At 47.8% G+C, this 27,392-nt stretch overlaps 1 protein-coding gene across 2 annotated transcripts in view; it reads left to right on the top strand.

Moving 5' to 3' along the window:
* ANTXRL (ANTXR like) overlaps window positions 1–27,392 on the top strand; it is a 60,205-nt gene that overhangs the window by 25,704 nt on the left and 7,109 nt on the right. The window contains exons 2-15 of one of the 2 annotated variants that reach the window (XM_032313695.1): window positions 6,130–6,201; window positions 7,596–7,667; window positions 12,072–12,153; window positions 12,256–12,289; window positions 13,327–13,406; window positions 13,483–13,551; window positions 13,891–13,971; window positions 14,066–14,126; window positions 20,366–20,464; window positions 21,716–21,785; window positions 22,346–22,436; window positions 23,994–24,179; window positions 25,296–25,331; window positions 26,400–26,483. In XM_032313695.1, the coding sequence (XP_032169586.1) occupies window positions 6,130–6,201; window positions 7,596–7,667; window positions 12,072–12,153; window positions 12,256–12,289; window positions 13,327–13,406; window positions 13,483–13,551; window positions 13,891–13,971; window positions 14,066–14,126; window positions 20,366–20,464; window positions 21,716–21,785; window positions 22,346–22,436; window positions 23,994–24,179; window positions 25,296–25,331; window positions 26,400–26,483 (1,117 nt within the window). Of the gene's footprint in view, window positions 1–6,129; window positions 6,202–6,250; window positions 6,417–7,595; window positions 7,668–12,071; window positions 12,154–12,255; window positions 12,290–13,326; window positions 13,407–13,482; window positions 13,552–13,890; window positions 13,972–14,065; window positions 14,127–20,365; window positions 20,465–21,715; window positions 21,786–22,345; window positions 22,437–23,993; window positions 24,180–25,295; window positions 25,332–26,399; window positions 26,484–27,392 lie in introns of those variants that run through there. The other variant, XM_032313696.1, reaches the window with a different exon arrangement.

Raw genomic sequence — 27,392 nt, 5'->3', positions numbered from 1 at the left:
CCATCACCTGTGCACATCAGAACAAGTGGACCCCTTAATTCCCATTGCCTATTTCACTGATCCTCCCCATGTCTCATAAAGTTTTTATGGGTAATCTCAACAAAACTGTTAGGAACAAGTACATTGAATAGATGTAAATTAAATTAGAAATTTTAGATAAAAATAAAAGAAAATAAAAGTTTAACACTTTTAGTTCTTACATTTAAGTTTTTTATTCATTTGAGTTAATTTTTGTGTATGACATAAGGTAAGAGCCCAAATACATTATTACATGTAGACATCCAGTTTTCCCAGCACTGTTTTTTGAAAATAGTGTCCTTGCCACATTGAATGTTCTTGATATCCTTGTTAAAAAATCAATTGAACATACATATGAGGGTTTATTTCAATGCTCGTTATTCTATTCTGTTAGTCTATATGTCTGTCTTTATGCCAGTATTATACTATTTTGATTATTGTAGCTCTGGGGTTTTTGTTGTTGTTTATTTTGATTTTTATTTAAATTCTAATTAATTAACATTTAGTGGAATATTCACTTCAGGAGTAGAATTTAGTGTTTCTTTGCTTACTTATAACAACCCATACTCATCATAACAAGTGCCCACCCATCACCTATTTAGACCACCCCCAACCTAGCTCCCTCCATCTACCCTGTTTGTTCTGTATTGTTGAGTGTCTCATGGTTTGCTTCTCTCTCTGTTCCCTGTTAACTTGTTCTGTTTCCTAAGCTCCTCATCTGTTTGAAGTCATATGTTATTTGTCTTTCTCTGACTGACTTATTTCATTAGCATTTCATTAGCATTGGAGCACTCTCACTCCATATGTCACAGCTATATATACATGTCTATATATGTCCCAACTCTTTTATCCTTTCCTCAATGGGTGGACAGTTGAGCTTGGCCTATAGTTTGGCTATTGTTGATAAACCTGCTATAAACATTGGGGTGCATGTGACCCTTGAGTCTGTATTTTTGTATCCACTAGGTAAGTACCTAGAGGTGCAATTGCTGAGGCATAGGGTAGTTTCCTTAAATCTTAGAGGATTACACAGGCAGTAACTTCTTTGACTTTAGTTATACAAAAATCTTATTATTTTATTTTATTTTATTTTTTCAGTGTTCCAAGATTCATTGTTTATGTACCACACCCAGTGTACAAAAGTCTTAATAAGTATGTCTCCTGAGGTAAGGGAAATAGATTTAAAATAAGGTAACTGAGCTTCATCACGAGGAAAACCTTCTAAACATTGAAGGAAACAATCAACTAAACTAAAAGGCAACCTTTGGGATAGGGGAAGATATTTGCAAATGACCTCTCTAGTAAAGGGTAAGATCCAAAACAGATAAAGAGCTTATCAAATGAACACTTAAAAAAAAGTCATCCAGTTTAGAAATTAGGCAAAATAGCATGACTAGACTTCTTTCCAAAGAAGACATCCAGATGGCCAAGGGGCCCATGAAAAGATGTTCAACATCATTCATCATCAGGGTAATACAAATCAAAAGTACAAGGGGTATCAACTCTCTCTGGTCAGAATGGCTAAAATTAACAACACAGTAAACAACAGGTTTTGGTAAGGATATGGAGAAAGGGGAACCCACTTACACTGTTGGTGGGAATGCAAACTGGTACAGCCACACTGGAAAATGGAGTGGAAATTTCTCAGACAATGATTATTGTAGCTTTGTAATAAATTTTGAAACCAGAAAATGTGAGTCCTCAAACTTTGTTTTTATTCAAGACCTTTTTTTAAGATTTGTTTATTTATTTGGGGAAAAAAAGACTTATTTATTTATTTGAGAATGAGAGAGAGAGCATGTACATGAGTGCACACAAGCTTAAGCAGGGGGTTGGGCAGAGGAATAGAATCTCAGACAGACTCCCTGCTAAGGGAAGAGTCTGTAGGGCTTGATCCCATAATCCTGAGATCATGACCTGAACTAAAACCAAGAGCTAGGCATTTAACCAACCAAGCCACCCAGTTACCCCAAGAAGTTTTTTAGATATCTGAGGTCTCTTAAGATTCCATATGAATTTTAGAATGAATTGTTCAGTTTCTGCCAAAATAAAAAAAAATGTTGAGATTTTGATAAAGATTGCACTAAGCCCATAGATGGCCTTGGCTACTATTGCCAGCTTTAAGATACTAAGTCTTCCAGTGAATATGTGAGGTCCCTCCAATGATTTGAGTCTTTTTAAATTTTTTTTAGCCATGTATTATAGTTTTCAATGTACTAGTCTTCTGCCTCTTTGGTTAAATTTATTCACAAGTATTTTGTTCTGTTTGATAATATTATAAATGGATTTGTTTTCTTAATTTCCTTTTTGGAATGTTCATTGTTAGTGCATATCAAAATGTAACTGATTTTTTAATGTTAATTCTGTATCCTGTAACTTTGCTAATTTCTTTTATTAGTCAAACAGTTTTTGTGTGTATGGAATCTATGGGGTTTTCTACATGTAAGATCATATTGTCCAAGAACAGAGACAATTTTACATCTTCCCTTTCAATATGGATGCCTTTATTTCTTGTCCTTCACTAATTGATCCAGCTAGAACTTCCAATACTCTATTGAACTGAAATGATGGAACTGGGCATTTTTGTATTACTTTTGATCTTAGGAAAAGCTTTTAGTCTTTCACCACTGATATGTCAGCTATGGGTTTTTCATATATGGCTCTTATTAAGTTTATCATAGAACTTTTCTCTCATTCCTAAACAGAGCATTTTTGTGACATACGTTGATTTTTTCAAATGCTTTTCCTCATAAATTGGAATGATCATGGAATTTGTTTTTTTTTTTATCTATTAAGCCTATCATATTCTATTCTGTTAATTACATTGTTTTATTTTTGCATTGAACCATGTTTCCATTGTGGAAATACATCCTACTTGGTCATGGAATATAAATCTTTTAATATGTTGTTAAATTCAGTTTGCTAGATTCTTTTGCTGAGGATTTTTGCATCCATATTCATATGGGTTATTGATCTGTACTTGAAGTATTAGTATGGCTTTGATTTTGGGATAATGCAGATCTCATAGAATGAGTCTGAAGTTGTTCTTCAATTTTTTTGAAGTGTTTGGGAGAGATTTGTGTTAACTCTTCATTAAATGTTTGTTCATTTCAACCTACAAAACCTTCTGGTCCCAGGCTTTTCTCTTCTAGGAAATTTATAATTACTGATACAATCTCTTTACTAGGTCTATTCAGGTCTATAGGTCTATTCAGATTTTTTTTAATTTACTTTTTATTTTCAGCATAACAGTATTCATTATTTTTACACCACACCCAGTGCTCCATGCAATCCCTGCCCTCTATAATACCCACCACCTGGTACCCCGACCTCCCAGCCCCCGCCCCTTCAAAACCCTCAGATTGTGTTTTCAGAGTCCATAGTCTCTCATGGTTCACCTCCCCTTCCAGTTTCTCCCAACTCCCTTCTCCTCTCTAACTCCCCGTGTCCTCCATGCTATTTGTTATGCTCCACAAATAAGTGAAACCATATGATAATTGACTCTCTCTGCTTGACTTATTTCACTCAGCATTATCTCTTCCAGTCCTGTCCATGTTGCTACAAAAGTTATGCTTCTTTTTGTTTCAGTTTTGGCACATTGTATGTCTCTAGGAATTTATCCATTTGCTGTAGGTTATCTAATTCGTGGATGTATAATAACTCTGACTAATTTCTTATGATTCTAAGTATTTCTGTAGTATCAGTTGCAATATCTCCTCTTTCTAAATTAATTTTATTTATTTCAGCACCTTTTTTATTTTGTTCTCTGCTAACTTTGGGATTTATTGGTTCTTTTTTTTTTTCTAGTTCCTTGACATGTAAAGTAAGATAAAGTAAGATATTTTATTTGACATTTTGCTAATTTCTTAATATATGCATTCCTCATTATTCATTTTCCTCTCAGAACTGCTTCTGCAGTATTCTATAGGTTTTGTTATTTGTTTCCATTCCCATTAGTTTCCATTAGGATTTTTTCTTCTATTTGTTTCTTTCTCCCATTCTAATCTTCTTTGACTCATTGGTCATGTTTAATTTCCATAAATATATGTTTGTTTTCCAGATTGTCTGTTTTTTATTCCATGTTGTTCAAAAAGACAGCTATGACTTAAATCTTCTTAAATTTGCTAAGACTTGTTTGGTGTCCTATCATAGGATCTATCCTGGAGAATAATCTGTGTGGACTTGAAAAGGATGTGTATTCTGCAACAGTTGATTGAAATGTTTTATATATGTCTTTTAAGTCCACTTGGCCATAGTATGGTTCAATTCCAAGACTTTCTTGTTGCTTTTCTGTCTAGATGATCTACCCATCACTGGAACCTAGGGTATTAAAGTTGCTATTTTTGTGTTGTTACCTTTCCTTCCTTCAGATCTGTTAATATTGCTTAATATATTTAGGTGCTCTTGTTGTGTATGTATATATTTATGATTTTTGTATCATCTTGATGTATTTACTCTTTTATCATTATATGATAACTTTCTTTGATTCTGTTCCTATTTTTTGGCTTAAAGTCTATTTTGTCTGATATAAGTGTAACTATAATTTTTTATGTTCTACTTGCATGGAATACCTCCAGTCCCTTCATATTGAACCTACATGTGTCTTTAAAGCTGAACAAATCTCTGGTGGCAGCAAGTAGCTGGGTCTTGTTTTTTATCTGTCATTTTGCATATTTTTTTGTCTAGTATTATGCTGTTTCTAATCCTATGCTAGTACTGATGCTGTTTGTTGCTGTTTGAGATTTACTAACTCTCTATTGTCTTCTGAGGGAGAGAATTTGTCTTTCTTACAGCTTAGGCTCTCTACATGACTTCCCCCCATCCTTTCCATTCTTCCAGCATAGTTATATCATTAGTGTGTTTTGGCCTCAAGCTTCGATGATGGAGATGTCTTCAAACGTCTGCTGGTGCTCTTCATTCTCATTTAAGAGTGAGACACTAGAACAGGATTGGAGCTCTGTGTGCTGGAAGCCCACATAGTTGCTGTTCCATATTGCCTCCCTCCTAGTGGCCTGATTATCCCTGCAGTATTTTCCACTGCCCAGGAGCACTCACGTTGATCTAAAGGTTTCTGGAGTCTAAATCTTTCTTCAAAATCATCACAAACTGGAAACTTCTCCAGAGTAGGTGGGTGAGTTGAAGATTCTTATTTCCTGTAAATCTTCTTTGAAATATCCTCTTCACTCAGGGGGAAAACAGGAGAGAAAAGTAATGAGAAGGAGAGTGGACTGGGTTTCCATTAATTAAGGATGTTGTCTTGCACTTTAACATGGAAGCTTCTAAAAAGAAGTCTGCATTGTGGGTTGGTTGTCAGAGTCTAGTACTTTCTTACTCAACCAGAGTCACCTTGATCTGCCTAGTGTAATGGGTAGAGCATGGGTTTTAAAGCTAGATCTGCATTCAGATCCATGCTCACTATTAATATTGTGGCAAATGCCATAACCTGAGAGTCTCATCTGTAAAATGGGAATACTGCTGATATCATAGGGCTGTTCTGGAGTTAGAAATCAAGCTTGTAAAGTGTCTATTATATACATACTCCATGAATGATAATCCTGACTTCGTTAGAAACCACCTGCTGATAGTTTTAGATATAGCCTAGAGGAGACAAAGGAATGATATAAAGGAAAATCCAGGAGCATTTTGTTGGGATGTGGTGCCCAAGAGCTCTGCCTCCAGCCCAACCACAGATACCTTCAAGGAGCAGGGGAGGAGCAGACATCTGAGAGACAATGGGCAACCAGGAAAGCCAACAAATCAGAATCACTGGAGACTTTACCAACCAATGCATCCTCCCTTGTTTCTTGTCCAACGACCCCACCTAGCATGACCATACATCCTGGTTTGCTACCACAAGTCCCTCATCCTTTGAAGTTCCTCAGCCCAAGCATACAGATACTGTTAGACAACCTTCCCACAACTCACACTGGTGAAAGTCACTACAAGGGAGACCCACTAGGTCACTGAGGATGTGTGTCAGGCTTTGGTTATGTTGAGGAGAGTAGAGGTGAGGAGTTTGCTAAAGGACCTGCAGGAAGGCAGAGAGGACAGGAACTATTCCTACACAACAGATGTGACTCATCTCTCTGACTCGTGTTTCTTCATTTTCAGGTCAGGCAGTGTGAACAACAACTGGATGGACATCTATGACATGGTGGAAGATTTGGTCAATAAGTTTGACAAGTATGGCTTCTCTGTGTTAATAGAGTGTTGTTTCCTTCTGCCAGACATATTACAGAGCTGTTTAGACTCAGTGGGCATGGGAATCCCTCCAGTCAAGAACACAGAGCCCAGAGTGAAGTTCTGAAGCAAGAAAGGAGAGATCACAATGATTCCAAGGGTCTCAGCAACTTTACTTGGCTCCTGCCTGAGAGTCAGGCCATATTACTGGAGACACGGTAATATGCCCTGAGTACCTAACAGATTAGGAAACAGGAAAACCAGTAACACAGTAATTAAACACCTGGTTAAAGGCATCAGGGGCCAAAATAAAAAGGCAAAGGACTTATATGAAAGCTTACAGAAAAAGGAAAAATTTTAATTCAAGGATGGCTTCCCAGAAGATGTGGCAATATCAACTAGGTTTTGATGGATGGGAAAGACAGGGCAACAGGAACCATCAAGAATACTTCTTATGAAATGAGTGGTCTGTTTGGCTACAGAGTAGGGTTATCTCAAGAGGAGACTAAGAGATGAGACTGGGCATGTTGGCTTGGAGCCAAGGCCATAATAGCTCATAGTGCCATGCCATGTAGCCTAGGTTTCATGTTGTGAGCAATAGGGAGCTACAGATAGTTCTTGTTGAAGGGTTTGACATGATCAAGGTTGTGTATTAGGAAGAAAAGTCTGACAGAAATGGGTAAAATGAGTGGAAACAAGAGCCAAGAGAAGTAGGGAACTCAGCTAGAGACCTATGGTACCAATTTAGCCAAGGATAATGAGAGTCAGCATACCAGAAGACAATGGCCAGGAGCAGGAAAGCCTGGAGGGATGTAGGGATGTAGGGATACAGGCCAGGAGGGATGTAGATGAATGGCTGCCAAGAGGGAAAATAATTTCTTTGAAAGGAGGAGGGAAGAAGTGGGGAAAACAGGCAAGAAAGGAAGGACAATGATGTTCCAAAGAATGTTAGAGAAGAAAGGTCATGTGGGAGATCCTCCTGCACGAGTGTGCAGGTGTTTCTCTGTCTCCTTGTAAATGCAGCTGCCTGTGTGAGTGCCTCTGTGTGTTTGTGTGTGTGTGTGTGTGTGTGTGTGTGTGTGCACCTGCACACACATGTACATAAGAGAGAAAAAAAGAGAGAAGCAGACTGACAGAAAAACACTATTTTGTGTTGTGAGGTAAGGATGGATCAAGATGCCATTCTGGTACACTCTCCCAGAAAGGCCAGATATCTTACAGGTCTCTGAATTCCTTACTAAAGTTATGGGAATTTCTGGGGTTTGGGAAATGGGCCCCAAAGGATAAGAATTAGGGTGAGAGCAGGGGAACTGTCATGAACCCCCTCCCTGGCTGCTCATTGTCTTCATTTTGAGCCTCTTTCTATGACTTCTCACACACACATTCTTCCTCCTCAGCCCAAACGTGCGGATGTCTTTCATCACCTACTCCACAGAGGGCCACACTCTCATGAAACTCACATCAGACAGGTAAGTGTTGACATGGTGACCCCCAAGGCAGGCTCAGAGGGTAGGACTACAGAAAGAGCCAGGGACCAAATGAGTTCCCTGAGACCACAGGGAGGAGCCCACTGGAGTGCAGGCTGGGCAGGCCTAGACTACCCTCATTGTGCACCCTGACTCACAGATCTGGCTCCCAAACCCTTTCTGACTCCCAGCTGCTCTGACATTGGCCACCCTGTGCTAATAGATCATCTCCACTCCTAAGCCCTACCTTTCACCTGTCCTGACTCTTTGTTTGTGCATTCTTCCATCTTCTTAGAACAGACTGGCTGTGAGGACTCCCAGGATGGTATAGAACAGGTGTATGGTTCCTTTACAAACAGTGAACTGCATTAAGGATTTGTGGTCATGTGTCACTCTCTGCCCTGGGCCAGTGGAGGTGCCAGTGAAACAGTCATAACCAAGGAGGAAAGGATTAGCAACATCAAATTATTGATGGTCTCAGTGAAGGGGATCTTACTTTCATGGTGGGTCTGAGACAGGGGAGCCCATGAGTAGGGTCCTGAACATCAGAATTGAGAAAGACATGACATGCCCAAAGCCTAGGTGGGCCACGGTGGGGCCAACAGTTTGCCCAAAAGCCTAGAAGAAGGGAGTTATAGAGCTTCTGAGTAGCTGGCTAAGGAAGTTAAGATTCTTGAGGGCACAAATGATTGGAACACAACACAGAGAAAGTTAAGCAGCAAAGAGAGGGTGAATATCCTTAGGACTGGATGGGTGCCAGAGTTTGAGTCACAGAGCCACCATTCAGGACCATGGAGAGAAGCCAGGAGCAGCAGAGTGAGCAAGAACAACCAGACTGCAGGAGAAGGGTGTCATGATGTCAGTGCATACAGACAGCAAGCACTCTCATCTCTGACTCCAAGAAAAGCGGGGAGTGGGATGGCTGCTCCAAGCATTAGTGGAGGCACAGATTTGTGCATATGCGTGGTTATGTGTTTAGAACAGAGAGACCTGAGTGGATATGAGCTGAGTGGAAGGAATCAAGTCCATTGAGGGTGACGCTGGCAAGTGGCAGAGAGATGCATGGCTGTTGGACAGGGGGCTCTTGTGGAAGAGCTGTCACTGGGGCAGGGAAGGCTTCTGCCTTCTCTAAGGTGGGAGTCTCAGGGCCCAGATGTGAGAAGCTGTGTGGGGGCTTAGGGAGGGCCTCCTGGTTTTCTCTGGACAGAAAACATGACGTCTTCCACAAATGAGGTTTCAGGAGTGGCAGTGTACCCAGAGGAGTGGAAAAGATGTGAAATGAGATGGGACAAGATGTGCAGCTGGGAGGAGAGCTCACACTCAGATCAGGGTCCTAAGGCTGTCAGCTCCTGAGAAACCCAGAGAATCTTGACTGGAGTTAGGCTCCACCTGAGACTAGGCTTTCCCAAACGTGCCCCACTGCCTAGGAGTTGAGGAGGCCTATGGCTGAGAGCCCAGGTGGACCCTGACATTCAGAGAAAATCCTGGAGGGGGCAATGTTACCTGATACAAGTGTGACTCTGGGGGTTCTGCAGAGAACGTAGGACAAGGCTAGAACCTTGCTTGGTGCTTTCTGAGCCGGTCCTGCTAGGATCGAGTAGGCTGAGAAGACATAGTCCAAGAGGGGTTTCATCTGGATGTTGGAGAAGCCAGATGGCCCAGAAGCTAGAAATACCCAGAGGTGTTGCCCAGGAGGGTGACAACAGGAGAGAGATGGAGAGGCTCCAAGGAGTTGAGACAGGTATTAAAGAGGAAGAGAGACTGCTAGGGGACAAGGAGCCTGGTGTCCCTCCCACGGACAGAGCTGAGAGTAGGGCCAGAGGGGCAGCACTCCCTGGAGGGAGCCTATTGGGCTAGACAGTGGTAAGAGATGAGAGTTCCCCCATATTTGGGATGCTGTCACAAAATACAAATCTTCCAGTGTTTGATGAGAGAGAAGGGGAGAGTGCTTCTGCTAGACAGGCAGTGCCTGGTGTGGCTTCCACTGGCCCCAGGTCCCAGGCCTCACCTCCTGGGTTGGGTGGGCTGGGCTGGGTGGGGCTGGACCTGGGGCTCTCAGGTCTCCCCCATAGCAACATCTGTACTCTCCACAGTGAGAAGCCTTCTCGGGTCCACACTCTCCTAGACTGGCTATGGCAGCCCAGCTCGTCATATGAGATTAGCCTGAACATAAACCCCCAGCCTCTCCTGTGTCCCCATCCCACCCATGAGATCTGCCTTCACAGCAGTTGTCTGGCCACAGACCCATGGCAGCCAAGGGATCACTCCTCAGAGCCACTTCAGGCTTTGGCCTTTTTCAGGAGCACATGAACTCAGGAGCCCTAGTGTGCTCACGAAGCAGCTTGCTACTTCCTTTAGCACCAGTCCAGAAGGGAAAGAAGCTTGGGGAGACCATGTCAACCTCAGGGATCTTTGGCAGTGGAGGATGGGACAGAGCAGGAGCATCAATCAGCAGAACAACTTTTCAGAACTCAGCCTTACCTGTTGGAGGATAGTGTGCCTTCCTGAGGGACCTGGTAGCTTCTAGAAACCCTGCCCATCACATTGTGAGTGGCATTTACAGTGACACCTCCATGGGTGTGCCCCACATTCACCCTGGGTCTTGGGGGGTCCCCCAAGTCTGTGTGCCCAAGACAGTGATGATTGTAGAGAAAGCCAGGCCATACTCATGGGACTAGCAAAGCAGCATCTCCCACCATATTCTCACCTGATGGGAGACAGCAGAGGCCTGAACATGGCCTGTCAATATCAAGGACAGAGGGCCAAAGGTCATGACTGGGCTACTTGGCTTGTGTCCTGCCCCAGCCAGACAGATGTACACTCAGCACAGTGGCTTCAGAACAGCTTGTGGCTGCCTTTAATATCAAGCCCAAATTACACTTAACCACCTTTCAGATTTTTTTTTTCACTGTTTTTTTCTCCAGCTCCTTTAGGTGTAGGGTTAGGTTGTGTATTTGAGGCCTTTCTTCTTTCTTGAAAAAGGCTTGTATTGCTATATACTCTCCTTACTGTCTTTGATGCATCCCAAAGATTTTGAACAGTTGTGTTTTCATTTTCATTTGTTTCCATGAATTTTTAAAATTCTTCCTTAATTTCCTGGTTGATCCATTCATTCTTTTTTTTTATTTTCAGCATAACAGTATTCATTATTTTTGCACCACACCCATTCATTCTTTAGAAGGATGCTCTTTAGCCTCCATGCATTTGAGTTCCTTCCAACTTTTCTCTTGTGGTTAAGTTCTAGTTTCAAAGCATTGTGGTCTGAAAATATGCAGGGAATGACCCAAATCTTATTGGTACCAGCTGAGACCTGATTTATGACCCAGGATGTCATCTCTTCTGGAGAATGCTCCATGTGCACTGGAGAAGAATGTGTATTCTGTTGCTTGGGGATGGAATGTTCTGGATATATCTGTGATGTCTATCTGGTCCAGTGTGTCACTTAAAGCCTTTATTTCCTTGTTGATCTTTTGCTTAGATGATCTGTCCATTTCGGTGAGGGGAGGGTTAAAGTCCCCTAAGGTGGCTCCAGGATGGCTTGGGGCTGCTTTATTTTGATTTTCTTTCTTCTCCTTCTTCTTCTTCTTCTTTTTTTTTTTTTTTTGAAGTATAGCTGACACACAAAGTTATATTAGATGTAGTGTAGTATAGTGATTGCACAATTCTATACATATGTTACGCTCACCACAAGTGTAGCTACCATTTATCACCATACAACATCGTTACAGTATCATAGACTATATTCTTTATGCTTTACCTTTCATCCCTGTGTTTTTTTCTCTCACTCATCTTGACCCATTTTAACCCTTGTATCTCTCACTCATCTTGACCCATTTTAACCCTCCCTCCAACCCCTACCCCTCTGGCAACTATCAGATAGTTCTCTACGTTAATGAGTCTATTCCTGCTTTTTTGTTTGATTGTTGCTTCTTTGTTTTGTTTTTTGATTTCACATATAAGTTAAATCATGTATTTTTCTATCTGACTCAATCATTTAGCATAATAACTTCAGATCCATCCATGTTTTTGTAAATGGCAAGACCTCATGGTTTTTATGGCTGAATAATATTCCTAGATGGCATAAACCAAACTTCTTTATCCATTCATCTATCATTAGACACTTGAGTTGCTTCCATATCATGACTTTTGTAAATAATTTTGCAGTGAACATGAAGGTGCAGATATCTTTTTGAGTCAATGTTTTCATTTTCTTTGGGTAAATACCCCATTGTGGAATTAATGGATCATATGGTAATTCTATTTTTAATTTTTTGAGGAATGTTCACACTGTTTCCCAGCATGGCTCACTACTTTCCATTCCCACCAACACTGCATGAGGGTTAGCTTGGACTCGTTTGAATAATCCACACCTCATACCACCACAACCCCTTTTCTGATTTTTTTCAGAAATGAAATACGTGACAGTCTTGCTCAACTCCAGAATGTAGTGCCTTCGGGAGCCACACACATGCAGGAAGGATTTAAAATGGTACTGAAACTAGAGTTCTGAGGACTTCTGCTTTATGGAGTTCTTAGAGTGTTCCTGGGTCCTCCCACTGTCCTCCCCCAATACTCCTTCATTTCCTTGCAGGCAAATGAGCAGATGGAACAAGAAAACACTAAAGGTAAGTTGCCTGGTGACTTCACTGTGGGCAGGTGTGGGGGCAGAGCAGGCCTGAGCCTCAGGGAGGTCTGGTGCAGACACTCATCTTACTTACTTACTATCACTGACTCTTGGAACAAGGTGCTGTCCTCTCTGGGCCATGGGTCCCTCCTCTGTGCAGGGAGGATGAAAACCAACCCTAGTGATATGTCTCAGAGTAACACGGGGCCATACATGTACCTACTAGGTTCGTGGTAACTGAGAGGTGCTTGAACTACACTTGGGCTGCCTGAACAAGAAAACAAAAAAGCTAGGGGACCGAGAGCAGACAAGATTCCATTTTCAGAAAAAAGCGCTGGATTTCACCCTTGCTGCACACACTTTGTCTCCACCACATTTCTGGCCCTGGCTCCTTTCCCTTCGGTTCCTTCCCTCTGGCTAATGTCATCCTGTGACTGTGTCCCCAGCACTGGAAAAGGCTGTCCTCTGCTCAGAACCGTCTTCGTCTAGACTGCAGGGTTACAGCCCTTGCCGGGAAGGAAGTGTGGGCCTGGTGGGGAAGTGCACTGAGCTGGCCATGGGGTCCACAGCCCGAGAGTCTCCACCGTCTTCTGGACCCCTAGGTGCGCAGAAAGAGCAGGACTTTCTGAGGGCACTGCCCTGAGCCAGAGCCAGGCTTTCCACTGCCCTGCGGGACATCTGGTACAGTCGAGTCTGGCTGTCCGTCCCTTTGCTCAACTGAAAGGCTGATGCTTGTGCAGTAAAGTAGCTGGAGTTACCTTTCAGAGCAAGGGTCGTACGTCTGGTCATAGTGACGGTTCAGTAGGAAGGGCCAGAGCGAGGCTCAGCGCTGTCATCTATAATGTAGGTCCCGGCTAAGGCCCTTCTCCCTCCAGGGCTGGCTGCTAGCCCTCCAGACATCACTGATGGTGGGTGCTCAGGTCGGGGGGCCTCTCCTCTGGAGGAGGAAGTGTGGGGAGCAGCACGGTGCTCCAGCAGCCTGTGGAGAGTCACCCTGGGGGCCTTTACTGATCAGGCCACTGCATTCTGCTTCTGCAGGGAAAAAGATTCCCATCGTGATTATCTCTCTGACCGACGGAACTCTGCTGCCACAGCCCTTTGAGGATACCAAGTTCGAAGTGAGTCCCATCCATTGTTACCAGTATTCTGCTCCACATAGCTGGTGACTTATACTCAAAACTTTCATTCTCTTAGGCTGAAGAGTCTCGGAGACTGGGAGCCACTGTTTACACCATTGGTGTAAAAGACTATAGGAAAGACCAGGTAATTCCAAGCAGGTAACCAGGTGCCACCTGTGAGCCTAGATGGAGAAAGCTTTCATAGGCAGTTTTCCCAGGGTTACATGAGGATGGACATGTAACCCACCACTAGTGTCTGGACAGCAGATAGCCACTGCAGAAACAAATGACAAGTGTGTAAAACCTGCTGCCAGTGGTGCTGGTGGAAGGGCGTCCCCTTTCTGAAGGGTGGGCTGCTGGCCAATGCCAGAGTCTGGCCGTCGGAGTCTAACATGACTTGAGGAAAGAGACTCTTTCCTGGGATGGGGACTTCTGTGTCCTCAACCTTTGGCCATGGGCCCCAGGCACCTCCTCTGTCTTATAGCTGTTGGAGATTGCTGACAGCCCAGACCACGTGTTTTCAGTGGACAATGGATTTAAGGAACTACGAAACATTGTAGGAAAAGTGAGTGAGGGATGAGTGAAAGGGAATGGGGTGACATCTCACCACAACCCCCCGTTACTATCCCTGACCTGCCACCCCCCCCCCTCTATTCCAGCTCGCAGCTAAGTCTTGTATTGATATTACAAAAGTGGAGCCTTCCTCCTTCTGTGCAGGAGGTAAGAGCTGGAGTCACTGTTGTCAACACGGGGCTGGGGGGGCGGTGTTGTACGTGCTGGTTGCATGGTACACGCGGTGGGAGCATGTGTGCACTGTGAGCTTCAGTGTGTAGTGTGTGTATGCAAGGGGTGGTTTAGAGAAAGGTACATGGGTTATAGAAGTAAGTAGATCTTTCTGTGAGGTGTGTATGCCAGGGACCGTCGTGCAGGTATGCGTGTGACTCTGTTTTTTGGGTTTTGACGTAATGTACATACGCCTCTCTGCATACGTTTAAAATAGTACCATTATTTCATATGCACATACGGCAAAATGATTACCAAAGAAGTTTCATGTGGTAATTTTTTTAAACCTGAAAACCAAAAGTGGAATACATAACAAGAAAAATATATATATTTACAAACCTTCAACAGAGAACTGTAAAATGAAATCTGAGAATATATAAAAAGCACAGCACAACAAGAATAATTAGTGACCACTCCTACAACACAAGTCTGATTCAGTATTTAAAATATCAATGTAACTTATCACATCAGCAATGTGCAGAAGAGAAACATTATCTCAATGGATGACTAAAGAATTGGACACAGTTCAATGACCAATGTCATATTGGGAACACAGCCAGACAGAAGGCATCCATGCAGATACAGCTAACATCTCATCCAGTGGTTATATGGGAAACTCCTCTCCCTCACAACTGGAACTTCACAAGGGTGCCCTCTCCCCATCCAGGGGTCTCTGTGTCAGTCTGGTGAGAACTCCTATGCAGTGACTACTGGGACAGAAGCCCCCCTCTGTAATGGGCTCTGTGTGTGCCCACTGGGGGTCAGTACAGCGGAAGTGGAGGGAGAAGCACATTTCGTCCACTGCTAACAGCACTGAGCTGGATCTAGCCAGATGCAGACCCAGAGGCTGGCTCTGGCCTCTGCACTCCTAACTGTAGGCGCATACTGCCACAGACCATGGGGTCAGACAGACCTGTGTTCACATCTGGCTGTGCTGCATTTCATCATGAATGTGCCACCCGGAACAAACCACTGAACATCTGTGTGCTCCCCTCTTGTCTCCCAGAAGTAGCAATAATAACACCCATGAGCAGATGTGAGACGGAAGGCCAGGGGATTTTATGAGGACTGGCACAGGGTCTAGAAGTTGGTCAGCCCTAAGCAGGAGTAGTGGTACTAATATTCCCATCATCATGGTGCCCCCGAGCCCAGGGCTGAGGCCATGTGTGGAGGGTGTGGGGAAATCATCCCGGATGAAAGCATCTCCAGCCAAATAAGCTGTGGGCCCGCAACTCTCTGATTCCTCCTGTCTTCTGCACCCACCTGCTGCGCGAGGAGGGAGGTGGGCAAGAGACCCCACGCAAGTAGGCTCTTCTGGTATAAAGCTGAGCCGTGTAGCTGACCTGACAGCTTCGTTTCTCTGATTATGTCCCCTGGACACGCACAGGCCATGGCGTCGCAGCAGCCTGTCAAACTGCAGGTGCAAATGGCAGTCATCGTCCGTCCCCCATGGTGGCCAGGCCGGGGTGACAGGTGCCTGCCGCACACCCACTGACAGCTTAACTCAGCATTCCTGTTCTGACCTTTTCAGTTGTTGCCCTCTTGAGGAAGCTGCCACAACGTGACAGTCACTGAGAGGCCAAGCTCAAGGCAGGATCCTGGACCCCAAATGAAATCAAAGGAGGCATTTCATCAGGCTGTCAGTTGAAATAAATCAGTGGGTCAGGGAGCCTTGGGAAGCAGACGGGGACAAGCATGAGACTCAGGACCTTTTCAGCCCCTCAGGGTGCTCTCCAGGGTGAGGCAGAGGCCTCTGCTAGCCTTCCTTCCTGCCTGGTCTCCAGCCCATCCTCGGCTCAGTGCCCTCTGGCCCTGTGTGGGTCTTTGGTGTTAGTGTGACTTGTGTTGAGTGCTGGTCTTTGCATGGTGAATAAATCCCATGGCCAGAACACCTAGAAAAGCTGTCAGGGGTGAGCACAGACTCGTAGTTTCTCCACTGTGGTGGCTCAGGCTGGCATCTCCTACACAGGGCCCGAGGGCACTGAGCAAGCCTCTTCCCAAACCCCAGCCTGGCCTGAGAGTGTGAGGTCCCTAGCCCCCATCAAGGCCAGGCAGGTCTTCCCTCAGCTCTAAGGCTGGGGCACAGCGTGACACTGGGCTTCTTGCAAGCCCCTCCGTCCACTTTCCAGGGTTCAGTCCACCCCTCCTTTGAGGCCTCACTCCCAGGAGTCTGCCCCTTGCCCCTTCCCTGATTCACTGGCCCCTCTGGATTCACACAGCCCTTAGTCTGTCCCTCTCATTAGTCACTTGTCACTTTGTACCTGCCGTGACTTTGCCTTGGCTGTGTCACCGTTTATTTTTACCATTCAGTACTTTGATATTTTCTCGGACTTTGTGAAGGAAATTTCCAAACCTACAGCAAAGTGGAAACACCAGTACAAGAAACAGCCCCATCTCTACTACCTGGGTTTTACAGTTCATATTTAATATCTGACCATATTTCATTATAATTTTGTTTATCTAGTGCTCTCTCTCTGTCTTGCAAACACACCCATCTATGCCCACACACAAATACAGACACAGTGCATCTTAATTTTTTGTGCGTTTCAAACCAGTTACAGGCATCAGGCTACCTCATCCCCAAAACCCATCATTCTGTATGTATTTCACTGTTTACACCGATATTTGTTAAGAGTTCTCTTTTTTAAATTGCAGCAAACTTTAGTGTATCATTTGATGACTTCTGGTAAATGCACATCCCAGGAAGACAAAGAGTTTACCACTGACCCCAGAAAACCCCTCAGATCACTTGCCAGGCGATCCTTGCCCCCCTCCCCCCATCCTGAAGGCAACTGCCCTTCTCAGTTTTCTCCCATAGGCTAGTTTGCTCCTTTAAAACATCCTCTCGGTGGACTCATGTGGTACGAACACTGTGTTTGAACGTCATGCTTGCTCTGGTACTCTTCACACGGTGGTTTGGAGATTCATCCTTCCTGTGTGCGTGCTGGCTGGACTTGGAGTTTCGTGTCAGGGAGGAAGGCTGGAGGGGGCACGCTGTCATTCTTTTTTCTGTCTGTGACTGGCCCAGAGCGAGTCCGTGGTGGCCCGTAGCAGGACCAGGGCAGAGGAGGGCTCTCCTCGGAGATCCAGCGAGCAGGGCTGCACTGTGTGCAGAGGGCAGGGCGGGCTGTGTGGGGCAGGAGCCCCCAGAGGGGGAAGGCAGGACCCACGGGGCTGGGCAGAGACACCTTTGCCACCAACGTGGGTAGCTGCTATCCATCTACCATGATCAAGCTCCCCTTTCATCCCATCCTCTGTCTGCCCGAGATAACTACCATAGACAGTTCATCCTATGTCTACACAGAGCTATCTAAATATGCTTTCCAAGGATGTTTTTACATGAATGGGGTCATGAAGTATGTAACATTCCCCAACCATCAGCCCATATTCCATTCTACAGATGGAGGAAGTTTCTTTCACTAGTCTCCCCGGTCAATATTCTGGTTGTTCCTAACGTGGCTACAGCAGGCTGTGAACACCGTGAGGCTCACTCTCTGTGGGCATGGGTCAGGATTCCCTGGGTCAATCCCACAAGTAGGATTGCAGCATGAAAAGGACACACAGGATAAATATTGGTCAGTAGAGTCGGATTTCTCCCAAAGAGCCTGTGCTGAACAGCAGGGGGTATTCCCAGAGCCTGACCCTCCCCAGGGCAGTCACGTCCCCTCGTGTGACCTTGTCAGTCGCATGGTCAGTGGGTTGCCCTTCCTCACTGCTGGTTTCCTCCTGGCCTCCTTGGGGAGCTCCTCTCTCTGGAGCCCTGGGAGGCCCACTGTACAACTTCTTCTCCAGAAAGAAAATTCTCCATCCAGAAGGACCAGTCTCCCTTCCAGGGGATCCGGGTCCTCATGCCACCCAACCGCTGCGATGCAATGGCCCCTTGTGTAGGAAATGCAGCTCCCTCAAGCTGATGTTAGTCTGTGCTTCATTTTCATCCAGTGGTGGTTACTGTTGGAGGAATTGGGTGGGGGTCTTGGAGCAGAAGGCGCAGTTACTGGACAGAGCAAAAATCCTTTAACTCCACATCTCTTCTGCTCAAAAATCTGAGCCCATCACCCTGCTTTCCACTTACAGAGTTTTGCCAAAGTGACAGGACCTTCTGAGAGCAGCAGTGCCTGGGGACACAGATGGCACTGCTACAGAGGAGGAGTGATGACTGAGGAGGGCCCCGACAGCTACAGTGCACACCTCATGGGAAGGGGGCATGTGGGCAGAAGGACAGTGTGCAAGATTCCCGAGGAGTGCAGGCTCTGTGAGGTCCCAGGCTGTCAGGCAGCCCTGCCCTCAGCGGCTGTCCTATATCCTGGGCAAACTGGTGATAGCTGCTCAGAACTAAGAGAAGAGCAGAAATGGGACTTGCCTTGGGCACATGAGGTCAGATCCTAGCCCTGTACCTGCCAGGGCTCCAGGGAAAGCCACCTGCCCTCTCTTAGCCTCAGCTTCCTTCTGTGTAACTTAGGGCATAATGCCTAGTGCGGGCATGTTGGGAGGTGAGGGAAAGTATAGATCAGCCCATAGTATATGCTGTTCGTGAGGAGGGTTATTTTGGATGAACACCGGCGTTACACACCTTGGCCTGGCACAGATTTGCCCACTTCTGGTTCCTTCTGCCTGTTTGCTAGTGGCAGGAAGAGTCTACTTGCTGTTTTGGCCTCCTCTTGAGCCTGATCTCACCTGCAGCCACACACAGTCTGATGAATTTTCCCTTCTCTGCCTGTATCTACTAACAATGTGGGTTATGCGTTTACAGTTCTGTCTTGCAAGGAAATACTTCTTTGCAATAAAAAATCCTGGGTTGTAAAGTGTAAATGCTACTTCTGTGATACTGAGGGGCAGCAGCTGTTCTTGGGGTGGCCCTAGCTGGGCTGGCAAAAGGGTTCACAGGAGACAATCCCAAGTGCTCCTTCCTGGCCAATCTCAGAACCCTGTGTCATGGAGGGTCACGTCCTCAGAGCGTATGACAGGGAGCCTGGCACAATCAAATTCAAAGCAGCATTGTGAGATTTGGCAACTGTGTGTGGGAGAAGACACGTCACTTAAAGACAACAAGTCAGCCCTGAGTGGGCCAGTTCCATCTGTCAGGGGCCAGGCTGGTGCCACGAGCAGGAGGGGTGAGTCGGGATGAAAGACTGCAGTGTGGGGTGTGCCGGAGTAAAGCAGGTGCTGGCCACGGGGAGTGCTCCCCCAAACTGAAACTGGGCAGTGGCATATGGAACTACAAACTCACTGATACCAGCTGTTCCTGTTTTCCAAGAAAGCTAGTGATCTGGATTACTAAAGGAAATGTGTGGGCTTTACAATGCTAACTCTCATTTTTGGAAAACGCCTGAAAGCCTAAAAACCCACATCAACAGGCCAGCGTCCGGCCACAGGTCTAGAATCTATATGCTTCAAAGCAGAGCACTTGCTGACAGTGCCCTGATCAATGGAAGCTTCGGGGAGACGGGAAAAAGGAGGAATTGGGACAGCTGGTCCAGTTCTGCTAATATGAAGAATTATATCTAGAGAGTAAATTGAGCTAGGGCAAATCAAGCTTCAGGAAGGGGAGTTAGCCCAGCTGGGACAGGAGGCAGTGGTGGAGGCTAATGACCTTGGGCTTGCCGCTGAAGACCTGCAGGTTAGCCTGGTGAACTCCCAGAGGGCCAGGCCCACCAGCTGCCCCCTGGTTTTGCTTCAGAAGCCCAGAAGCTCCAGGGGAGATGTAGCACCTTGTTTGGGGTCTAAGGCCTTCACCTGTCTCCACACTGATAGAGGAAGTGTTTGCTGAACCCCACGTGGGTTGGTTGTAGCCTATCAGGAGGAGGCAGGGGAAAATCATCTGTAGAGTTCCAGAACCACGGCAAAGACAGGAGCTGTCCTTCCCTGAGGGATTCTTCTCCGCAGGGTCACAGACTCAGAGGATATGCAGAGCAAGAGGCAGGGGCTCTGAATGGGCTCTGAATGTCAGGAGTGGAGGTGAGAGGCCCCCCAAGAACCTAAGCCTCCCCTGACACTCAAAGTGCACCCTTGGTGACACCGGGTGAAGATCTGGTCCAGGGGAATCACACATCTTGGTTTTGACATGTTTGCTTCCTCATAGGAATCCCTAAGCATTCCATTTTGGGGGTGGCCTGCCATGGAAGACAGAGGTGTCCTCAGCTCCGCCTCACACAGCCTTTTGAATGTTGTCTTTGTAGAAAACTATGAATTGATGATTACTGGAACAGGCTTTAATAACGCAAAAAAGAAGGATGAAGTTATTTGTAAATTCATCTTCAGCGAAAATAAGTCCTTCAGTAAGTAGCCCCATTGGTGGTGCCTCCAAGTGACAAATCCCCCACCTCAGGCTGCCTTCCCCTCAGCCAGCCAGGCCTTCAGAGCCCTTGCTGACCATGCACTGTGAACATTGTGAGGATAGATCTCCGTGGACAAGGGGAAGGAGGGATCTGACCGAGAAGTTGGGAAGTCCATCAACCCCAAAACACAAGAGCTTCTTGGAGCAGGGCTTTCCCCCTACTGAGAATGGCTCTGGGTGCGGGGTGTGCCCCAGAGCTGCTCTCCCCTCCCTTGGCTCAACACTCACTTGCCTTGAGTGACAAGGACCCAAATCCATGGAGATTGCTGGTGGAAACAGAGGCAGCCCTGGGGCTCTGAGCATGGGCCAGGTGCACTGGTAGCTTCCACGGAGGGTAGATCACCTGGGTTGGAGAGAGGCTGCCAGCTGCCAGTCCCAGACCCTGGAATCCTGGCACAGGCGTATGTCACATGTGTGTCCTTCACCAAATGAGGAATCTATTCTCAGCGTCTCTTTTCTCTACCGTAAAATGGTAGCTGAACTAACTAAGCCATGTTGCCTACGTAAACCAACGTTTGGGAAACAGGCTCAGGCGTACCTCTGTAGGGTCGAGTGGCTTGAGGAAGTACACAGGTGGACAGGCAGATGTGCCCTCAGTGCTGAAGTGGGTGTGATTCTCCCCAGAGATCTGGGGGGCAGGAAGACTTGCTGCGTCATCCTTTGCCTTCCCAGTTACCCCCTGATGCCATCATTTGACCTGATTATAGTATGTTCAGTGACATCTTCCTGCAGGGCCATCTGGTCAACCCAGAGCTACTTCTGGCCAATGCATCACTGCAGGATGAATGTTTCAGTCCCCTAAGGGAAATGGTGTCTCTAAAGGTCAGGACAGGTCCCCCATTCGTCAGTACCTGCCCCTTCCCCTCCACTTTCTGTGCCTTCCGTTGCTTTTTGTTGTCTCAGAACTTGTCACTCTCTGCATCTACATTTATTTTGTTCTTTGTTAGTTAGTTTTTAGTCTGTCTCCCTCCAGTCCCTCAGATGTAAGACCCTAGGGAGCTGGGACTCAGGCTGCCTTTTCCATTCAACCAGAGCATTGCACAGGCCTGGTGCACAGTAGGGGCCCAGAGGAAGGCAGAAAGAGAAGCTGGTATCCGCCAGAGTGTTAGCTCTGCTTGCTGGGGACCAACTGAAAGGGAAAGATGGGTGGGTGGACATGCATTAACAGTATTCTCTCATGATTTTCATTTAGGTAAAAAAGCCACCTCTGTGGAGGAAAACACCGTGATCTGCCCAGGAGTAAAGATAGATAATCCAGATCAGTAAGTGCTCAGGTCAGGGGCCACACATGTACAGTTTCCATCACTGTAAGGTATATAGAATGTGGCATGCCACCTGTGCTGGGGAAAACATGTCTCTCTGAGAAGGCTCAAGGCATTGTCAACACTTGTCCTTGTCGGTGGTCACACAAGATGCTCAGGGACCTGCTGTGGGATCTCTGCTGAGGAGGGAGGATACTGGAGATGATGACTCCAGGAATGGTATCTCAGTTCCAGGCAGCTGGTGAGAGCTAAGCCAACATACTCTGTAAATGGAGAGGAATCCAATGTCACCAAGCCACTCTCCCTGGGAACTTACCCATGGCCACAAGGACATCTGACCTCATGTAAGGCTCCCCATGCCTGGTCAGTCTTCACTGCAGTGGTTAAACTCAAGTGCTTATGATGAGCCCCTCCCTTCCCCCATGTCATGTGCTCACTGGTGACCCCACAGTGCAATGAGCAAATCAGTGCAAGGAGAGCCACTGGCTATGGTTTGAGCAGAGTGCAAGAACTGTGCCCACCCAGGCTGCTGATCACTTTCTGCCATTTCTCTGCTTTAGGGTGGTCTTCGTTGAAGTCAGCCTAAATAATGGCATCAACTTCATCAGCAGTGGTGCTAACATCACGAGCAAGAACTGCGTGAGCCCCAGGGTAAGACTTCAGCCTCCCTCCTGGGCTGTCCAGAACACCTACGCTGAAGGAGCAGACACCCTGGGGGGAAAGAGGGAAGGACAGGGTGCCAAGGGCCTGAGTAGTGGCTCCTGCAGACAGGCAGCTGGGGCAGCTTCTCATAGCCAGCTTGGGGCCCTCAGCCTGTCATCGGCAAGCTGTCCCCACACTCAGGCTTCTCAGGTGCCCTGAGAGTGGGACCACAGGAGACCCTGCAATGCAGCCACCTGTCCCGGCCTTGCAGAAACTCATGTCACTGGAGGCACATGAAAGAGGACAGCCAGAGCCCTGAGCCTAGAAATGGTGCTGAGCCTCTGACACATGCCTCCCCCCTTGCCACCTCCCCTGGCCCAGCTGTTTTGGGGGGAAGCTCAGAGCTCCATCCTTCATTCCAGACAGGCAGCTGAGAGAGCCTGGGGGGCTGTGGGCTAGGAGCCAGAGTCCAGGACCTCTGGGACACTGGGACACTCCAAATCCAAGTCCCGGACACAGGACATCTAAAGGGTGGGGCCAGGTGCTGGTACAGCTGGTACCTCATAAGCTGGTACAGCTGACATGCCCATCACTGGCCCAAGCCCCAGCCCACTTGGGAACCACGCCCCCGCAGTCATTTGGCAGAGACCATCAGCCTCCCCTCTACCTCCACCGCTTTCTCGTGATCCTCAGCTGTCCCTCTCTGCTAGCGCTCTCTAACCCTACTCTCCTGCAATGGGGGGGAAGCAACCAGGGCTGTGGGAAGGGCCTGGGGCTCAGCTCAAGGACAGGCACATAAGCAAAGAAGGTTCTGTTCCCAGGTTCCTCCTCCTCAGAGCTCCATGTCTTCTGGATACCTGGCATAGGGCACCATGACATGGGCGACAGAGAGCGTTAGGATGGAGAAGACAGCTGCCTGGGAGGAGGGATGATGGTGCCTAATTGCCACCACCGTAGTGTCTTGTCCCGGCCGGGGAGAGTCCCAGCAGTGCTGACAGTCCTCCGACTGTGTCTTCGCTTATGTCTGGACATACATTCCTGAATCAGCAGACTGACTCACCCATGTGCCCATCAGGAGTCCCACCAACTCACAGCCCGCCCCCTGCAGACACATGTCAGAAAGACCTCAGGAGGAGCCACACCACCCTGGGCTCTGACCCTGCCTCTCCCTTCAGCCGCTTTGTCTCCTGTACACAGACCCTCAGTCTTCTCCCTCCCCTGCCTCTGGGAAAGGAGACCACTTAGCTTAGGGCAGGGCTGTGCAGCATGTCCACCGAGGGGTGTAGGGAGGACTGGCTTTGTCCCACCATGGGGATTCTGCTCCCTGGTCAGGGCTCTGGGACAGAGCCTCTGAGCAGGGCTGGTGGTGCACTCTGTGGCCCAGGGCTCTTCAGTGGCTCTCTGGGTGCTGTCTCTGTCCTCCAGTCTTCAGTGTTTCCTGGGGTGGGGAAATCTGAGGTCCATGGGAACAGGTGGATGGGGAGGTCTGGTGTGGGTACTAGGGTATGCTCCCAGTAAGAGGTCACTCATGCCCACCCCTGTTGCTGACATGTGTGCTTTCTGCAGAATGCGCCAGAACAGATTCCACTTCCCGTTCCAAATGTCCCTCTACTACCAGTCCAGCCTGTCACACCATCACCTAGCAAAACATATCTTCCAGATATGAACCCTGTCGTCTTGGCTGGGATCGTCATAGGCCTGGTCTTACTCCCGTTTCTTATCTGGTGCATCTGGCGATATTGCTTCAAAAAGGTAAGTAACATCTCAAACATAGTCCCATTCCTGGCACCATGCCAACAGCATGAGGGACTCAGCCTCCCAGCCTCACCCCCAGATTCTGCCTGTGGCAGCTGCCCATCAGCAACCAGGTCCTCACAGGAACAACCAGAGGCACAGCCTGTCTTCTGCTCCCAGGCAGAGACTCACCATGTGTCTAAGGGCTGCTGGCCTCACGCATGTCTCTGGAGGTGGCCAGTGAGCTGCCCTGGACGCTGGGGAGAAGCCACTCCAGGACCCAGATGCCAGGGAGGCCTCACAGCAGCCAGGCTTCTGGATACTCAGACAGACTGAGCACCAGACAAGGCCTCTGTTGCTGAGGGAAGAGGGTGGGTCTTGCAGGAGGCACTGAGAGCCCCCAGGGAGAATCCTGCTGGCTGGCAGGGGTCCTGACCTCTGGGACAACTGAGCCTTAGACACCAACAAGAATCTTTGCCCTCATCCAGGATGTCTGGCCTTCCTTCCTCCTTGCTAAGGGCCAGGGCATGCTGGGCCCCTTGCTGGCCATAGAGGCCTAGGAATGGACCTGACACCAGCCTTGCCCTCAGGAACTTACAGTCCTGTGTCTGGTCTGGATGGGTATCTGGGGGTGGAGGGTAAAATGTCACCTTCATAGTGTGTGGCAAGCAGAGCCTTAGCAAAGGACAAATACTGGTCCTGGGGGGAAGGGAGGAGCGCAGACACACTGGCCGCTGGGTTTGAGAGAGCCCCGGCCAGAGCTGGTGAAGGAAGAGGGGATGGCAGACGGGGGGAAAGGACAGAACAAACCTGCAGAACACAAGCAGGTCTCATTGCGGGAGAGGTGGAGCTCCCTCTGCCACTCCCTCCTCTGCCACGGACCAGGGAGCCTAGTCCGGCTGTCTCCCATGCACCCTTCAGGGAGCTCCGATCCCCCTTGATAACTCAGGAGCCTGAGGCTCCTGGCGGTGCAGCTGGTTGACCAGAGACCCATGGGCAGTGGCTTGCAGAGTGACACTCCAAAGTCTGTGTTCTGTCCAACTGCTACTTTATAGGGACCCCTTCTGTCTGCATGGAGGAGCCAGCTCCCTCCATGCCACTCCAGCCTGTGTTCATGTCTCTTTAACATTCTAGAAAAAGGAGATACCAGCGGTGCATATAATAGAAAGGGTAAGTCATGATTTTGGTTCTGTTGCGGTCTGCTCCCTCGATGCCCACACTGAACTTCACACACAAGGGCTCCTGCTGCCTGTGGGATATTTGCACCCCCTGCCCCAGCACCTCCCAGCTCCCTGGGCAAAGAGAGCTGGCAGAAAGAAGAGATTAACCGAGGGACGGGGGCGGCCTCAGAAGGACTTGGGATTCATAACACCCTTCCCATGTGTGCATCTCTGCTGCTCCAGGGCCTTTGCCCCCGAATTAGCAACTTGAGGTAGCCCGTTTCAGCAAGCACTGGGATCCCTATTAAAATATATGGACTTTGGATCAATTTCCAAAGGACTTTTTGAGAGAGTTGGGTGAACTTTGAGAATAGGAACCTTAGACTTCAAACGTTGGTCCTCTGCCTGGACTCTGATGTATGTTGGTTGCATATTATTGATTTCCATCCCTGTCCCCTGGCAGGGCCAGGATCTTGGCTAGGGTGGGACTCTAGGGACATGAGGGGCTGTGGAGGTTGGAAGGTGTCTTACCTGGCATCGAGCTGGGAGGAAGGCCCAGCCCAGGTGAGCACAGAGAACCAGGGTCAGGGGAGCAGACTTGGATATCCCAGGGTGGGGGCCCAAACCAGGCCCCAGAAGAAGGAGTTATATGGGGACTCAGTGTCCTGAAGTGGGTACCCGAGCCTGATGGCTGGTAGGAAGCAGGCCTCACCGCCTATGGCTGTACAGGGACTGGGTGCAGTGCCACGTGCTGAGAAAGGATCTGCCAGGGTCAGGTGAGTGTGGCCCTGTCCCCTGCCAATGCTCCCACCCAGACAGCCCTCCTGTACACTGCACAACCCCAAGACTGGGCTTCTCCCCCAAGGGCGGGTAAAGCCATTTCTGCAAACAAAAGGAGTTTGCTTATTTTCACATAGAGAACACTGTCCTGGTGCAGGATGCTCCTCATTTGTCCTTGAAAACTCTCTTGTGCTTTTTTGAGTGGGCAGAGCTTGGACAGGTGCTAAGAGGTTAGATGACATGGGTCTACACTGAGGAGCTGCCAGACCCACGAGCAGACTCTGCTTTCTCTTCCTAGGAGCCAGCGAGGAAATGTATGGAGTCATGCCCAACGATGGTCATCCCCTGTGGGTGCCAAGGAGGCGGAATAAGACGGATAGAGGTGAGACGGGCATTAGAGAGGGTGCGGTCACCCTGCAGGTGGGGCTGAGGGAGAATGAGGGCAGCCACTTCATGCTCCACAGGCCTGGACCCAGAAACTATGGCTGAGGTGGAAATGAACTTTACTGAAACTGACACTGATCCCTTGGCACTAGAGAAAAAGCAGAGAGAACCCTGATCCCCAAGCCCAGGAGAGAACAGAAAGGGAGGGCTTCTGCCACCACTACCACGCGGGGCCCAGCACTAGGGTCTCCCCCTCGGCATGGGCCCAGGTTTGCAGACGCTGGTAGCTGGCTACAGCTTGCCAGTCCTGGGCTTGCTCAAGAGCTGCTGAGCAGCTCCAGCAATGGCTTGGTGTTCAGCAGCCAGCAGGGGGATGACGAAACACAAGCTCAGTCATACAAACAGGCTCCCACGGGTCAGATGTTATGTTAGTCACCGTACAGTACATCATTAGTTTTTGATGCAGTGTTCCATGATTCATTGTTTACATATAACACCCAGTGTCCCGTGCAATACGTGCCCTCCTTAATACCCATCACCAGACTCACGCATCCCCCCACATCCCTCCCCTCTAAAACCCTCAGTTTGTTTCTCAGAGTCCAGTCTCCCCCTCCGACTCCCCCCGCTTCACTTCTCTTAATGTCCTCCATGTTATTCCTTATGCTCCACAAACAAGTGAAACCATATGATAATTGACTCTCTCTGCTTGACTTATTTCACTCAGCATAATCTCCTCCAGTCCTGTCCATGTTGATACAAAAGTTGGGTATTCATCCTTTCTGATGGGAGCATAATTTTCCGTTGTATATATGGACCACATCTTCTTTATCCATTCGTCTTTTGAAGGTCATCCCAGCTCTTTTCACAGTTTGGCGACTGTGGCCATTGCTGCTATGAACATTGGGAT

Source organism: Mustela erminea, chromosome 14 (assembly GCF_009829155.1).
Source record: "Mustela erminea isolate mMusErm1 chromosome 14, mMusErm1.Pri, whole genome shotgun sequence".
Taxonomy (NCBI): Eukaryota; Metazoa; Chordata; class Mammalia; order Carnivora; family Mustelidae; genus Mustela; species Mustela erminea.
The sequence above is the reverse complement of the archived record's forward strand: the minus strand, read 5'-3'. Positions and strand labels throughout refer to the sequence as shown.